The sequence below is a fragment of the Acomys minous genome (genome assembly GCF_964271855.1).
Source record: "Acomys minous genome assembly, chromosome: 11".
NCBI lineage: Eukaryota > Metazoa > Chordata > Mammalia > Rodentia > Muridae > Acomys > Acomys minous.
The window spans coordinates 31,218,631-31,236,170 of NC_140492.1; the positions used below are offsets into that span (position 1 = coordinate 31,218,631).

General features: G+C 38.8%; 1 protein-coding gene across 4 annotated transcripts in view; it reads left to right on the forward strand.

Annotated features, from left to right (window-relative positions):
* The window catches only part of CSNK2A2IP (casein kinase 2 subunit alpha' interacting protein), a 113,769-nt gene extending 101,509 nt beyond the window's left edge, over positions 1-12,260 (forward strand). For 3 of the 4 annotated variants that reach the window (XM_084801978.1, XM_084801976.1, XM_084801979.1), the window contains 2 exons: positions 4,452-4,623; positions 9,714-12,260. In XM_084801978.1, the coding sequence (XP_084658104.1) occupies positions 10,033-12,228 (2,196 nt within the window). In that variant the 5' untranslated portion in view covers positions 4,452-4,623; positions 9,714-10,032 and the 3' untranslated portion in view covers positions 12,229-12,260. The remainder of the gene's footprint in view (positions 1-4,451; positions 4,624-9,713) is intronic. The other variant, XM_084801977.1, reaches the window with a different exon arrangement.
* The last annotated feature ends 5,280 nt before the right edge of the window (positions 12,261-17,540 follow it).

Genomic DNA, 17,540 nt, shown 5'->3' on the forward strand with positions numbered 1-17,540 from the left:
AACATCAAAGAAATATAGCTATCTAAAATTAGGCCTATATTAAACGTATGAATATTAAAACAAGAAATAATTAGTAGAAGGCAGAGAAAATAAAATGTTTATAATATTCTTAAACCGTGAGTCACAATCTCATAGTCCTATAACTGAATATGAATGCCCCAAAAGTTTTAACAGTACTAAGATTTGTTTTAAATTAGGAGTATGCATTGTGTGTGTGTGTGTGTGTGTGTGTGTGTGTGTGTGTGTACACTAGTACAGGTGCTGGTGGACTCAAAGGCATTTTATTTCCCTGAGAACAGAATTGTGGGCAGCTGTGAGTAGCTTAATATGGGTGCTGTGATCAGAACTCCTGTCCTTTTCAAAAGTAGTCCATAATCTTAATTGCTGAGCCATCTCCACAGCTCAGTAAAATAGTCCCCAAAGTGCAAAATAACATGTGTAGCCGATCTGAGGCATTTATTGTAGTACCCCTATGACATCCTTTGATGCCATGGAAGCCATGGTTTTGTGTGTGTGACATCATGACACACAGTGCCGAAAACCATTATATAAAGTGCCCAGGCTCAGATTGGAAAGTGTTGCTAGTTATGAATAACAGCCTGTTTATTGTACAAAGGTTTTTGCTCTTAGAGAAACAGTATGGCTTAATTACAGGAAACAAAAGCTTAAAATTTTTCCACTGCTTGTCACTACTCAGCACATAAATATTAAATTAGCAGCAATTTAAAAAATCAAACATCTTATAAAAGTACTATACAAACATTAATTTCCCTTATATTTCCTATTTTATCAACTCTCATGACCAAAAATATAAAGAATGGTATATTGCAGGACCTGAAAGTAAAAACAACAACAATGACAACAAAAGCAGCAGCCACAATCACACCCACGACATCCACCACAAAACTGCCAATCAAAATTGTGTTATCTAGTCAAACTGTCCTTTAAACATGATGAATAAATAAGCACATTTCAAGATAAGAAAAATTTCAGAACAATAACCCAACACTGCAGGAGATACTTGCACGGATAGTATACACACAGTTGGAGGAGCTTCAACCATTAGAATACTGGAGAGAATAAATTTCAGGAAGGACTAGAGGAACAAAGAAAGATTAAGAAGAAATCTTTCATGTCAAACAGACAGTGTATCTGCTAATCTCTCATACTTAGAGGGAGCAAGAGCATCAATAATTCACCTACGATAGTTAGTCAGCTTGATAGAATCTCAAATTACTTGGGACATAAGCCTCAGCATACCTTTGTGAGATTATTTTTATTTGTTATTATTTGGCTAATGTGGGAGAACTCGCGTGATTCCTGGATTGAGAACAACACTGAACCGTGAGACAAAACAAATTCTTTCTTCTTTACATTGCTTTTGTCAGGATATTATATCACAGCAGCTAGAGATGTAACCAAAGTACAAACTTGGTACAGGAAGTGGGGCCATTTCTGTGAAAAAAAAAAACTGGCCATGAGGTTCTTAGTCCTGTAGAACTAATAACCAGATGTTTAGCAAATTTTAGTTAATAAAATGGTAGCATCCAGGCAGCCCTGGGCAAACAGCTACAGTAATTACACTGAAGAGAAACCTCATGCACTTCACTGAGACAATAACAAAGGTGTTCTTAAGGAAAATCATTACCCTTCAGAGATTCCATCTTGTGCAAATTAAAATTTATTTGAAGGCAGAATGCCTAGTTTGAACAGGTTCTCTGTTCATAAAGGCAACTGCCAATGCACGTGTCTTCGTAGGGTTAGCACACTGAACTGCTGCAGCTGTGGAGTGGTGGGGGCAGGTCACATCTTGAGCTGATAGTACAGCTTGGCATAATCTTAAAAATAATAAAGGGTATCTATGACAAATCTATAGCCAACATTATAATAACAAAGAAAACTTTAAAGCATTTCCTCTCTCTCTTTCTCTCTCTCTCTCTCTCTCTCTCTCTCTCTCTCTCTCTCTCTCTCTCTCTCTCTGTCTCTTCCTTTTCAATCCAGTGTTCAAACTCTTTATCAAGACAAAAAAAAAAAAAAAAAAAAAAAAAGGAAAGAAAAACAAAGGAATACGAATTTAAAAGTTGATACCGTGGTTCTAAATTTGAAATTCTGTCAAGATTCCACTAAAAAGCTCTTAAGACTAATAAACACTTTCAATTAGATTAGCAAGATACTAGTGAAAAATTAAAGAGATGTTTCTATATGTCAACAATTGTCCAAGAATGAAACCAGAAGGAAACACCCCACTTACAAAAGTCTTGGCTTTTGTGAATGGTTGGTGACTTATAGAGATGTAACTGAACTTTGTACATTTATTTTGCATGCTGAAACTTCACTGAATTTATTTTTATATTTCACTGATTTTCTAGTAGATTCTTTAGGGTTTTCATTATGTCATTTTTCAAAACAAGTAACTGTTGAAATAACAGTATCGACAAAATTTCATAGAACATTGTGAATATTTTAGTTAATGCCAGTTTACTTGTCTAATAGCCAATCTAGGATATCACAGAACATTTATTTAGTCTCTATGCTCAAATCTATCAAAAATATGTGACAACTTCTATCTTTTTGTTCACCTCATAGCTGGCGTTAACCCATTTACTGTGTATTATACAAATTCTTTGTTGAATTATGGCTTCTCTTGTTCTCATAAAAACTGCATTCATAGAGTATTGGAAACTGTATTATTATTTTTAATTTTTACATGCATTTCTTTTATTTTTAAAAATTAAAATGCATATTATTACTTTTTTTCCATTCATTCCTCTCACCTCTCTGTGTATGCTCCCACTTGCTTTCAAATTCATGGCATCCATTTCTTTTTTATTGTTACGTGTATATACAATCCATAAATTAATAAATACAACCAACTGAGTTTGTTTAGTGTTGCATGTGTGTATATGATTTTCAGGCTGAGCACATGGAATTGGAGAACCAATTAGGGGATCATTCCTGAGGGTAACTAATTCTCCCTCTCCCAGCAGCCATTAGTGGCCTCAAGTTCTTTGACCAGGGGTCAAGCACTGTGAAATTCTCTCCTTCTGCATTAGCATGTCTTTTGGTATTGTTATTGCTGTTGTTTAGGCAGCCATATTGTTGAGGTGTCTTGGATGCAACTTCCCTTTTATTCCTTGGAGATCCAATTTCACAGAAGACTTTTTGGTCCCTTGAGTCTTACAATCCCTTCCCACCCTTTTCCATGATGTCCCTTGAAATTTAGATTCAGGGGTTGTGCTATAAATGAATGTGTTTGTCTCAGAACCCCACAATCAGTTATCCTTTGTATTTTGACAAGTTGTCCTGGTTTTGTAATGGTCTCCATCTGCTGCAATGAGAAAGGTCCCTAGCATCATGGTGCTGTGCTCCCAAGCCTCTGCTTTAATACCCACTGGCAAGAGGTCTATGAGACTATCCTCTATGTGTGATCCTGGCTTTGGTGACTGTTGAGTTTTCAGCATCATCCCTGACCACACGCATGATCACCTGTCAGAGCTAGCCACTGGCAGGAACTCTCAAGGACCGTCTGGACCTCCACCTGTGCATATCCTCTTGGCCTGCCACAGAGATGAAGGATTTCATGATGGATGTGGGTCGCACCTACAAAGCTCCAGAAGAATCCTAATGACAACCAGCAGAACAACGTTGCAGCATTCTCTCCCTGACCAACTGTTCCCTGCTCGGTGTGTAAGCTATTTAACTTTTACATTACAAGTAATGTTTGTGAAAATAAACAGTCTATACTAGAAAAGCAAATTTGTGTGGGTGTTCTAATTGCCAAGGACCTCAAAGCTCATTGGCGGTACTTGCTGCGGAAATCACTCTTGAACTGGGAACCAGCCAACTTGCCAGAGCTAGTGAAATCAAGGGTCTTAGAGTAGAATCTACAGCCAGACCATTACTAAACCTGTGTAATCCCTAGCTACATTCTTAAGATTTATCCTTAAACTACAGGTAAGTGTAGTTCTCATCCTCATCAAGAACACTTCTCTTTGCCACAGATAGAGACCATTAGAGAAAATCACAACTGTTCAGAATGCAGAAATGTGGAGCGCAGTCTCAACGGATTTATCTATGTACTATATATGCTACAGGGCTCAAGGATTATTGTGGAAGAAAGGACTGAAAGATTGTAACAGCCAGAAGAATACAAAGTTTGCTGTGAGATTATGCCTCCTGGAAATCTTAGAAGCTATAGCCATGTAGTCTCAACAATATAGGTGCATAAATATGACTGGAATGTTGATGCCACCAACACATGGGTTAACATAGGCCTCAACCCTAGAAAAAGACCTATAGATCGCAGCTCGACCACTCACTTGGTCCGCAGTCTCTGATCTCCTCAGTCAACCCCCGACACTATTTTTGGTTGTGAGCCTAGCCTTTAACAGCTGAGCCATCTCTCCAGCCCATCCCCTGACACTATTAATGATATTCTGCTATGTTTGCAGAGGCAAATCTGGCATAGCTGTCCCCTGAGAGGCTTCACCCAGCAGCAAATCGGAACAGATGCTGAGACTTACAGCCAAACACTGGGTGGAATGCAGGAAGTTTGGGGGAAGGATACCGAAGACATTCATGAACTGGATCTAGGTCCCTTACACAGATGTAGCCCATGAGCAGGTTGGTCCCCTAATAATGGGGGTGGGGTTATCTCTGACATGGCCTCTGTTGCCTGGTTTTTTTTTCTTTGTTTGTTCTGTTTTGTTTGTTTGGTTTTTTTTTTTGTTGTTGTTGTTGGTTTTTTTTTTTTTTTATCACTTCCTCCTGGAGGGGCTGCCTAGCCAGGCCTCAGGGGAAGATGTACTCATCCCTGATACCATTTGATGCCCTCAGTTGGATTTGTGGGAGGGGTTTCCTTTTTCTGAGGAACAGGGGAGGAGAATAGGGGGAAGAGAGAAGGAAGGTAGGAAGGAGAGCAGAGGAGGGAGGGGACTGCCACTGGGATGTAAAGTGAATAAATAAACAAATAAACAAGAAACTAGACAAAGGATTCTGAAAGTGGGAGAAATAGTCTTTTCCAGGGAAGAACACACCATTGATTATCCAATACCAAATAGTCATCCCTGAAAACATAAAACATGTATGTACCATTAACATTATCATACACACACACCACACACACACAGACACACACACACCTGCACACACACACACAAGAGAAAGAATTGAAACATAGAAAGAAAGGGGCATATGAGAGGATTTGGAGGAAGACAAAAAAAGTGAAAGTGATACAATTATATGAAGGCTCAAAACATAAAAATAATGCAAAAAAAAAAAAAAAAAAAAAAAAAGGAAGCTGGACTGGAGAGGACTGGCTGTTCCTCTCAAGGACTCAGATTCAACTCCCGGCACCCACATGACAGCTTACAACTGGTTAAACATCAGTTCTAAGAAACCCAGTGCCCTTTTCTGGCTTCCAGACACCAGGCATGCATGGTGTGCATGTGCCCAGATGCAGACGAAACACCCACATACACATTAAAAAAAGGTTTAAGGGTTTCATTTATTTCCAAGGGCAGATGGTAATGTTAATATTTCTCCTTATTTATGTTACCATTGTCATACCTAAATTCATGACTTGTACATTGTTTTCCTAGAACAAATTGAGGGCTTTTCTATATCTTGCTTTAAAGACCTTTAGTATTTTAGCTATTGGTGGAGCATTTGAACTACTCAAGAATAAAAGCATTAGAACATAGGGAATATTTGACTTACTGATTTTATATTGGTGCCCAGCTTCTCCAGTAATTATAGCTTTAGTCAGAGTTCGAGCATTTCTTTTGCTATCTTTAATACTTATATAGTTATTGCAAGATATACCTTTGAACTATAAATGACATTTGCTGAGTAATTCTGAAAGTAGAAGCATTCAGAAATGGTATTTTCCATGAGTTTTACCTTTAGATTCTTCTTGCTCACTCCAGTTGGTTTGAATTTCTACCTTGCACCTTTCCTTTCTTTTTCTCCAGAGTGCGTGAGGGAGGGTGGGGGTGGTGGGTGGTGGGGATTAGGGACAGCAAGGTTCCTTGCATCTGTAAGCCAGATCTTGGTTTGTTCTTTAGTATTTCACCTTTCAGTGCAATTCTGTTTCAGATGTGTCTTTTCTAATTAGCCTTAAGTCATCTACTTTTGCGCTTTTTATTTCAGTGAAGCGATCTACAGGAATTCACATAATATAAGTGTTAGGATTCAATTATCACCAAATGAACTCACTTATACCATCAGGATCCAGGTCCAGAGGCAGAACAGCACCACCTTTCCAGACATACCTTTTTGCCTTCTCCTAATCTTTACCTCACCAAGCACACTCATTTTAGCAAGATGGTCAGGGTTGCCAACTTTTGTAGTTTCATACATGAAATCATGAAACATTTAGCGTTTGCATATGACTCTTTTACTAAATTATTTTCCATGTGAGATTCATATATGGAATTGTAGTGGTGCTGTATTTTATAATTTTTGTTGTTATTTCTTTGAAGGAATATACATTATTTATATATTCTACTATTGAACAGCACTTGACTCAAGTTTGTAGTTATGAAAATATCCAGAAAATGCTTTGTTCCATGCACATGTCTGCTGTAATGTTCTTTGTAGTAGAATTTTTCTCTTTAATAATAAGACTAATTTAATTAATGGATCTAACTAGAGAATTTCTCAAACAGGATATGCCAATTTAGCAGTATATGAGCATTCTATTTAATATACATCTCCAGGTTTCATTTTGTCTATCACATTCTGATGATGCTTACTGATATATTGCTCAGTTGATTAAATGGGAAATTTATTGGCTTCTGGGAGATCCAGACTCTATACTTACTACTCCTTTGCAGACACATTGAAAGCTTGCCTATCTGCAAGGCTGTCAAATACAAATAGCCAAAACATTAAATAATGTAACATTTATATAATTCCTGATTGTGTCATGGTTCATCTTGCTATAGGTAGTTTATGGTATATAGGTGTAATAATATAAATGTATATGTTAAATGTTAAAAATATTTAATAAAAACAATTTAAATAAAAAAGACTAAAAAAGAAACAAACAAACCACTTGCAAAGTCCATGAGATATCATTCAGGGGCATCTTTCCAGAAAGAGTTTACTATTTTATGTCTGGTGAAGAAAAATAGAAAATACTTATGGAAGCAACTATAATCACACATTAATCTGCCTGAGATGTATGTATGAAAAATTGAAATGGTGAGACAGGAAAAATAAGGTACTAAAGAGGCAAATTTAATCAATTTTGGTATTTAAATTGCATCAGAAAATAAAATTATCCTCTGTTACTACAAAGAATCTAAAATAAATGGCTAAATTTTGGGGCTACAATAGAAGAAATAGGAAAATAATTTTCTCTAGAAAGAATTAAATTAATTGAGTTTTATTTGATTTGTGTTTGCTTTATCATTGGCACTTTTAGGTGGAAAGGTTTGATGCTTAGCTGGAAATACACATTTGAAACAGAAGAGAAAATCAGAACAAGTTTTCTAAAACTAGTACTTAGGAAGACTGATAGATAACCAATAAGTACTACTGATCTCAATGACTGAAAACTTAAAAGGATTCTCATGAGATATGCTTCAGATAATTGCAAGTAGAGTGAGAACAAGTCTATAAAAGCAACCTTGGCAAAAGGGGAACATCTATAGCTATAATGTAATTGCTATGATATTACCTGAATAAGTTAATATATGCAAAGAATACATTGCTTTCATCATATAGGAGGATTATAATGGCAGAGGGATGGAGAGAGAAAAATTAGTTACATCAGGTCTTGTATCTCAGTATGCATTTTTGTAAGTTAATATTACAGGAATGAGTTTCTACTTTCTTATGAAATTTCTATAGTTTCTTTTCAAATACTAAACATAATAAATGACTTTAGCCAGGGGTTATATAAAAAGAACAATAGTGATTACCTTAGTTACTTTTATATTGCTGTGACAAAAGCACCAAGATAAAAAAAAAAAGCTTATTGGGGTTAGGTTTAGGATTAGGGTTGGAGGTTAAGGTTAGGGTTAGACGCCCTCTAACTAGATAGGACTACTATTAGAGGGAGGAGAACGCCAACCCATTCGCAAAAACTTTTGCCAAAGTTTACCTTGCCTATAAGAAGTACAGGGATAAAAGGAGAGGAGAGATTGAGGGAATGTACAACCAATGACTGGCCCAAACTGTGGGAGACCCAGCCCGTGGGAGAAAGCCAATCCTGACACTATTAACAACACTCTGCTATGCTTGCAGACAGAAGCCTAGTATAGCTGTCCTCTGAGAGGCTCAACCCAGCAGTGGATCAAAGCAGATGATAAGACTCATAGCCAACCATTGGATAAAATGTGGGAAGTCGTGTGAAAAGTTGGGGGAAGGATAGAAGGACCTGGAGGTGACAGTGATGCCACAAGATCAACAAAGTCAACTAACAAGGGCCCTGGGGAGCTTGTGGAGACTGAAGCACCAACCAGGGACCATGCATGGACTGCACCTAGGCCTCCTACACAGATGTAGCATAGGAGCAGTTTGGGCTTCATGTGGGTCCCCTAGTAAGGATATCAGGGGCTATCTCTGATATGAACTCTGTTGCCTGCTATTTGATCACTTCCACCTGGTGAGGCCACGCGGGGAAAGAAGATGCACTCAGTCCTGATGGCACCTGATATGCAGGGGTGGGTTAGTGGGGGCTCCCCTCTTGTGGGGAGTAGGAGAAGGGAAGTATGGTGAACAGGGAAGGAGGGTGGGACTTGGAGGAGAAGAAGGAGTTGGGTACGATTGGGATGTAAAGTGAATAAATAAATTAAAAATGGAGTTTATTGAGGCTCACTCTTTTAAAGGGTAAGTCCATGACCATTATGGTCAGGAGAAGGGCAGTAGGCATGCAAGTATGGCACTGAAACAGTAGCTGAGAGCTCAAAGCTCACCTACAAGGAAGAGGAAGAAAGGTAGTTAACTGAGAATGTCATCAACTTTTAAAACATCTAAATGATATACTTCCCCGAATAAGACCATACTTTCTAATTGTTCCCAAACATTTCTATGAACTGGGATCAAGCATGCAAATTTTATGAGTGTTTGAGCACGATTTTAATTTAAATTGTCCCCTGGATGTAGCTGAAAACTGTGGTGGGTGTGATCCAAATAAAGAATAATGTAAGAAAATGAAGAGGAATAAGAGGATCAGGGCAGAAAGAATGCATTTCAAAAAGACAGTGGTTTTAGAAGGGTACAGCACATGCTTACAATGCTGACGTGGTGTCAAATAAATATAAGACTAAATATGAGAAAACTTCAACTAGATGTTTAGATTCTTAGATCTAAGTAAAAAAAATGTGACAATATTGAGAACTGAATCTAAGTTTGTATTTCACCTTTCTCTAAGATGTTATTGTTTGGCATAAGAAGTTTTTATTTTTGAAGGAATGCAATAATTAAGGAAGTAGAAGCAATTGGTGGTCTTATTTTTGAGAAGTTAGCATTCTGGGAACTGTTAGAAATTCATAAATATTACATTTGACTTTAACTCAGTAAACAAAATGTCTATTTTATAGATGTGTAATGCATTTAGAAAAGTTAATTCAAAAGACACGTAAGGTGGCTGGGGTACACATTCTGGGTATAATCATATAATCATATAAACTCTTTGTTCTAGATATTAAGAAAATTAGGTCTTATGAGGTCCTCTTCTAAACTCTTTACTATTTTGTCAACAGGAATTATTCCTTGAAGAGAGACAAAGAGACAAAAACAAACAAACAAACAAACAAACAAAAAACCAAAAACCAACACTCTTGGAAATTAAATGGAAGACAGAGGATAATCTTCAGTGATAACATTTTCTCCCAATTTCATTGGCAGCTTAATTGAAACACATTTTAACAACATTTGTCATTAATACAAACATAACAAGATAGAAATTAGAACTAATAGTGCTTATTTAAGTGCTGATTGTCCATGGATTCTTGCTCTAAAGCCTGATATTAGAACATCCCTGTAAGCCAACTGCTTCTCCAAAGAGCTCTGCTCTAGCATATGATGGTGCCATTAGACTATCACGATCAAAACCTTCTGCATTTTGACAACTCTCAGCAACAAGATACAAACAATTTACCAATACATCAGTACACAGGTGACAAAGTAAACCAACCCAACAACCAATCCATGAGCAAAGAACAATCTCAAAGTACAGTCACAGTGAACTTATCAAGCTTTCACAAGATGGCCCAGAGCTGCTCTACATTGTCTACTCTGAAATCTAAAGCGATCCAAGGCTCCTATAACAGGTCAATGAAGTCATCATCTTTAAATTCCAAATACCCAGCAACACATTCAAAAGACCTCCAGTTGAAAACTTCAGTGCATCCCTCTTGGGAATCCTTGGACATATCTTTGTCTCACGATAAACCTCAGACAACATCTTCATCTAAATTTGCCAATACTTCATCATTGGAACCTAGCCAAATAGCTTCAACATCAAGACTACCTCTCCCAAAGCCTCAGACATCATCAAATATTGATCTTTGGTGGAAATCACCTTTACTGGGGTTTACTCAAAAACTCTCAACGTCAACTTCATCTTCCCTCCAACATCAAGAAACACCCGTAAATATGATCTGGACTTTACCTTCTTTGGAAAATAGCCCAAGTGAACCTAAATCAACATTATGTAACTCTAAATCACAAAAGGAATCCTCGTTGGACAACCTTTGGTCATCCTTATTAGAATCCAATAAAAAAGCTTTGAGCTCACCACCACTCAACAACAAACCTCAGAGAAATGAGTTTCTTCCAAACTCATCCTCTCTTGAATTCAATCGAATGGGTCAGAATTCACCACTCTCTGACTGTAAACCTCTGAGAGTTCCGGTATCAAACTCTAATAACAATTTTCTGAGTTTACCATTGTCCCAAGCAAAATCGAGGAAATCACCTTTATTGTCAAATTCTGTTCTTCCATCGCAGAGTTTTCCAACATGCCAGCCCAAACCTAAAACAGTGGTTAGATGTGGTCATAGCTCCCAGGTGGTAAGCTCATCTGTTTGTCACTCCAAGGTCCAGAATAGTACATCAGTCAACGACAAATCCAGATCTCATCGTCTACCATCAGCTCATCCGAAGCCAACTATCTCAGGCAAAAAAGCATCAAGTCCCAAGCCTTATGTCAAGAATAAAAGTGCTTCAGTCCCGAGCTCCAAGCCCCAGAGTAAAGATAGCCCTGAAGAAAGTGTCAAGCCAGAACCAGAGAATGAAAGCCCATGGTCCTTAGATTACAGTCATCCCTGCATTATTAAAGGTGGTACTCTCCCTGTTGATGTTGTAAATAAAATTATCAACTCTATCTCCAAGTCTACAATCCAGAAGGATCTCTCTAGGCAAATTCTCTTTCGAAGAATGAGGGGTAGGCCAAATCCTCGACCTGGTCCCCGTCTCTCATCAACATATACTGTTTGTTTAGAGTGCGCTTCCTACATAAAATCTCAGTGTAGCCATCTTACAGGAAAGAAAGACCCTCGCTGTGCAACCCTCTTTGTTATACCAACACCTGAGAACAGCTCTGATGGGAAAGTAGACCTGAAATTAGTTCTTATCCTTTCTCTACCAGAGACTTCTTCCTCATCCTGTTTGCAACTTTCTATGAAAGACAGTCAAGCTGACAATCATCTAGAAGCCCTCGATAATAATCTTGAAGACTTAGAGACGATAACACAGTTTTTTTCCACATCTGAATCTGATTTTATCCAGGAGCTCAATTCAAAGAAAAAGTGGTTGGCTGTATCCTCTGAGAACAAAGACTTAAGCCCAAAGACCCAGGCTGTTGACTGGCTGCTTTATGTTAAAAACAGTAATAACACTCAGCCCCAAGGCCAGGTTCCAGCCCCATCTTGTTCTTCATCTTCATCATCTTCTTCTTCCTGTTCCATTTCTTCCTCTTCCTCCTCTTCTACTAGCTTATCCACAACAGGATCTCCTTACAAAAGCCCCACTCCAACTCCTCTCTCAGGTTACGCCCTTTCAAAGGTACGAAGTTACCACCGATTGCCTCCAGGGGTCTCCTGGCTTGAGTTTATAAGGGGTACAAGTTCAGAAGCCACCAAAACAAGACAATCAGCATCTCCCAAAACCAAGCACGTGAGGACTCGAAACACAAAATCCATGAAAAAGGGGAGAAAGGGACCGAACACACTGCTAAGATATTTCCAAACAAAGTTCCAAAATGAGAAATCCTGATTAAATCAACTTTTTGTCTCTTTAAAAGCAATGGTATTCTAGTTCCTTGACACTAATGCTTGTTTTCTTACCATGCTTATTTATATTTTATTAAAAAGTGAGCATGACTCTCTATTTTAGCAGGTACAGTACCTATTCAAGGAGAAATATTATTTATAAAATATATTTGTTAGTTGGATGATAAACTAGTATCTTCTAAAAGCTCAACGCCGAATTCTATATTTTGACAGAATTCCTTTCTTATTATATAAATGGTAATGAATATGTCTAGGCCAAATATCAGCAACACCCCTCTCACCTGGTTCTGAACAGTAGTATGTGGTTACTTTCCTTCATAAGATACATTAACAGTATTCTTGAGCCAATATATAGAAATCTGTTTTTTCTAGATAGAAGGATCATTTAGGTCACACTCAATAGGCAAGAACATGTACAAAAAGAATCATTTCAGTTATGAATTTTTAGAATTTTCCCCTCAGTGTCACATATTCTACAGTTAAATAATTTCCTCCATTTTAGTTAACAAATCTAGGGAAGTAACTAGGGAGAGGTTCTATGGGATGCTGATGGTGCAGACTTTTCAGACATGGGTTTCAATGTCACTTGCTTATTACTTTCATCTGTACAGCAATTGAGTTGATAAAAAGAATATCTAAAAAATAAAGGCTCCATTTCTAAGATCTCCCAATAGATTGTCAGTAGCCCCAAGGCTGACAACCAGAATCTATAATAAGAATTAGTAATTTATGATTCTATTTTTCCACCCCAAAATATCTCAAACTCAACATGGCCCAGACACAGTTGCTCATTTTACATTGATAATTTCCTTCTTTATCTAGCTGTAGGGCTGTAGCATGTAGGGCTGTTTTTATTACCTGTCTTTTATCAGGGCCATGAATTACATAACAGTTTTGTTGTCTGTTGCCCCCTTCCTATGTCACTCCATAATTTATCCTAGTTATGACCATAGCTATTGGTGACATGGATTGTAGCAATAATATGTAAACATATATATTTTTTATTTCCAAATACATTTGAATTTATGGTTGTCTATTATCTATAATTTATATCAGTGTTCTTTATTTTATAGGTGTTTAAATTCCTAGATGAAGTATAATTATTTTAAAGACACAATAATCACCATTATCATCATCATCATCATCATCATTAGTAGTAGTACTAATAGGTGTGTGTGTGTGTGTGTGTGTGTGTGTGTGTTTACCTTAGGACTCATGTGTGAAAATCGAGACAATTTTCTGGAATCAATTCTATCTTTGCTCTTTTATGTGGGTTCCATGGATCAAAGGTAGGTCCCTAGGCTTGCATGGCAACTATATCACTTGTATCAGTTTCTGTTCTTTGCTGTGAAGCGGTACCATGACTAAGGCAACTCATATAAATAAAGCATTTAACTGGACACCTTATAGTTTTAGAGAGTTAGTCCATGATCATCATGGTGGAAAGCAAACAGTGGTATAGGCAGCAGGGAGGGGGGGAGGAGAGAGAAAGAGAGAGAGAAAGACAGAGAGAGAGAGGAGAGAGAGAGAGAGAGAGAGAGAGAGAGAGAGAGAGAGAGAGAGAGAAAAGAAGAAGGAGGAAGAAGAAGAAGAAGAAGAAGAAGAAGAAGAAGAAGAAGAAGAAGAAAGAAAGAAAGAAAGAAGAGAGAAAAGAGAAGAGAAGAGGAAAAGAGAGAGGACAGAGAACAGAGGAGAGAGAAGAAGGAGGAGAAGGAGGAAGAGGAGGAGGAAGAGAGGAGGAGAGGAGACTGGGTGCAATGTGAGCTTTTGTAACCTCAAATCCTACCCTCAATGACAACTTCTCCAACAAGGCCACACTTCCTATCACAAGGTTATAGCTCCTAATCTTTCTTAAACAATTTTATCAACCTGAGACCAACCACTCAAATATATGAACCTATGGGGGCCATTCTCATTCAAATGGCCACAAGATCTGAGTCATCTCACCAACTGAAATCATAATGCTTTCTTTTTTAAATATATATTTTATTAATTTATTCATATTACATCTCAGTTGTTATCCCATCCCTTGTATCCTCCCATTCCTCCCTCCCTCCCATTTCCCCTTACTCTCCTCCCCTATGACTGACCATAATGCTTTCTTAAAACTGACTTCTTGTCTCTTGTCTCCTCTCAGTTGCTTCTGACACTCTGATTTCTTTACAGTGCATACATTATAGTAAAGGCCTTATCCCATCATGTGTTTTAAATCCACAGTCTTCTTGTCTAGAAAGATCTACCATTAGTGCATTTTTATCGAAAAGGTGCTTGCTTTTTCTTGGCATCTTCTGAAAAATGTTTGTTCATCATACAAAGAGGACCAACTGACTTTTCTATGAACAGTAAGCATTATGTTCACCCATTGTATTGCTCTTAATTACTACAACATATTGCAGTTTTTTCCTATTTTTTAAGTCCTAGATTAAAAATTCTTTTGAGGAAGTTTTCTGACTTCTTCTTTTTTTGTTTTAACCTTATCTTTGGAACAAAGTACCCTAAAATATGAGTAAATGTTGAGGTCATACTATTTAAATTCTTCATCTTTTTCTTAAAGTAAGTAGTGCTTCATTAATATGACTCACTCTAACATTAGATCTTGGTAAAAACATGGGTAAAATAGTACCATTGATATGGTAATGTATACAAGGCCTTCTATAACCTCTTCAGAAAACCCTGACACAGGCTCTTTTCACCTTAAATTTATGATGATAACATATTATTTTTGTAATTGTTTCGATGATATCCTTTCAATTAGACAAAATTTCATCAGGGGAAAATCCTGTCAGTGTCACTAAAATAAAAATATGATTTTCTCCCAGGTGTTTGTAGAGATCAGACAATATTTAAAGAAAGTACAAGTACTCACAACTTATCTATTAAAGGAGAAGATCGATTGAAAAGTAATCTCAAAATATCAGTCATATCTAATTATAGTGAAGGCCAGGGAAATGGAGAAGAGACCCTGTGAGTTTATATCTGATCATACCACTTCATGTGAAGCGGCATCACATACTTGGATGATAATTTGGCAGTTAGAGGGAAAAACATAGGTATGTCAAGGTGTGTGGTTTGGAGAAGAAGAAGAAGAAGAAGGAGATCAATGCCTGGTGAGGCTGGAGTCAAGCGGATGTAGGGAGCAGAGGAAATAGAAGCTCCCATTTTTGCTAAAAAGTCCCTTCCCTATAAACAGATGGGGCAGGTTGGCATCTTTAGGAAGGGGTGAGTAAAGGGAACACCCCCCTGAAAATGCAACTAAGTGGTGGGGTGATATGAGGTCAATAAGGCTGTCCCCCTACTCTGACAATATGGGAACAACAAGAAGAAGTGGGTCCACAAAAGTTTCTCAGGACATAAAACATGGCCCCACTGTCCCAAAGGAAGGAGATGGGTCACCTTGATACAGCAATGACTGCCCAAAGCTCCTTGTTAGAGATGGTGGTGGTTGGGCCAAGGGAACCTAGGCTCTGTCAGTTGTCCATAGCTAGACCTAGGAGATTGGCTGGAGGGGCCTCTAGGGCTGATGCCTTCACACCTCAAGGGTCATGAAGACAGTCACTATCCCAGTGTCCCTCTTGATGTCCCCTTAACATGGTCAGAATGGCTTATGAGGCCTTGGATACACTCTGGCCCAGTGTCCTTCCTGACCACACTTAACACAGAGGCCTGGAGGTTCTCAGGTTTTGAAAGGCCTGGGAGCCTAGGCAGTTTCTGAGGCCAAAAGGCCTTGGATAGCATCAGGTAATTTTGCTTTTGGACTTTGTCATCTCTATCATGGTATACTTTAGAGGCCACTGTTAAGACTTCTGTCTATGGAGTCAGGGGTCCTTTCTCCAATTGCCTAAGTTTGGCTCTAATATCAGGGACACTCTGAGAGAAGAAGTAAGCCGTAAAGAGTTGTCTTCCATCTGGCACCTCAGGATCCACATTGGTATATTGTAAGAGGGCCTTTGTAAGGTGCTCTAGGAGTTGTGATGGCTTCTCATGCTTGTCCTGTATGACCTCTCTGATTTTGTCATAATTTACCACTTTAAGGGCAACCTTACAAAGTCTGACCAAGATACAAGTTATAATTGGTCACAGCTTGGATATCCCCAGGGAAATTGTAATTCTATCCAGGGTTCCTTCTGGGGGACTGCCTCTGTTCCAATGTGTTGGGCAGTCAGTCTGATGGATTTCACCTGCATGTGCCCTCGTCTGATCCCAGACTCACCTGTGCTCCTCGGGAAGAAGACTGATTGTAAGGCATCATGGAAAGTAAGATTACAAGATTGAGTGACTTACCAGAATTCCATAATAAAGGTGGAGGGATTAGCGGTATAGGACCCCAATCTCTTCTGTATTTGAGATAGTTCACTTAATGAAAAGGGAACGTGAACTCTGACTGAGCCATCCACCCCTGAAACTTCCCGCGAAGGGAGAGCCAGGGCTGGTTTAGGCGATGTGTGGGGGAGGTAGAGGAGGTACTGTGGTGGAGCAAGAGTGAGTAACAGCAGGGCTAGGGGGGTTGCTAGTGTGCAAGAGAGAGTTGATGTGGGCAACCTGTTGCTGTAGAGGGAGAAAGGGAAACAGGGGGAGTTGGAGAAGAGGGAGCTGTGGGTTTAGGCCTATAGGGGAGAGGTTCATTAGCCTGACTGAAGATAATGGAGGAGCCATCCTGTTTAGGCTTCATTGCTAAAAGAAACAGAGCAGGAGGACAGGAAGATCTGAGAGAAGGCTGGGAGCAGAGGTAAGAGAAGGCTTGGACATAGGGGATCTCCTTCGATTTCTCTGATCGCTCGCAATATTTGTAAGGGTCCCTATAATATTGAGATCTAACCACCGTTATGCGGCCACTGGGGATGATTGGCTAAGGGGTATTAAGGCCAAACTCGATTGCAAAGGTAAATAAATTTGGAGCCCTTTGGGTTGGGTACTAGGTGGAGAGGGTGGAAGTTTTCTGAAAGGCATCCTAAGGGCGAATGAGAGTATATAGAAGACACTGTTCACATGGATGAGAAAGGGGAGGAGAAATGACACAAACCATCCAGTGGGCTGTCATTCAGTGTCCCTTAGCTCAACGAACGGGGCGGGGGAGTCAGAGCTTAGCCTGGCTAAGCCTGAAGAGACTTGGCGCCTGGTACCCGGTACCAGGACTTTTGATGGAGCACAAAGGCGGATGCCCTGAAGGTCTGAAGTGACACAAGCCTTTCAGTGGGTCATCACCCTATTAAATGGGGGTCAGAACTTAGCTGGCTAAGCCAAGAACTGCAGAAATCTGAAGGGTAACCGAGTCTCTCTAGGAAGGGAATCTCCTCC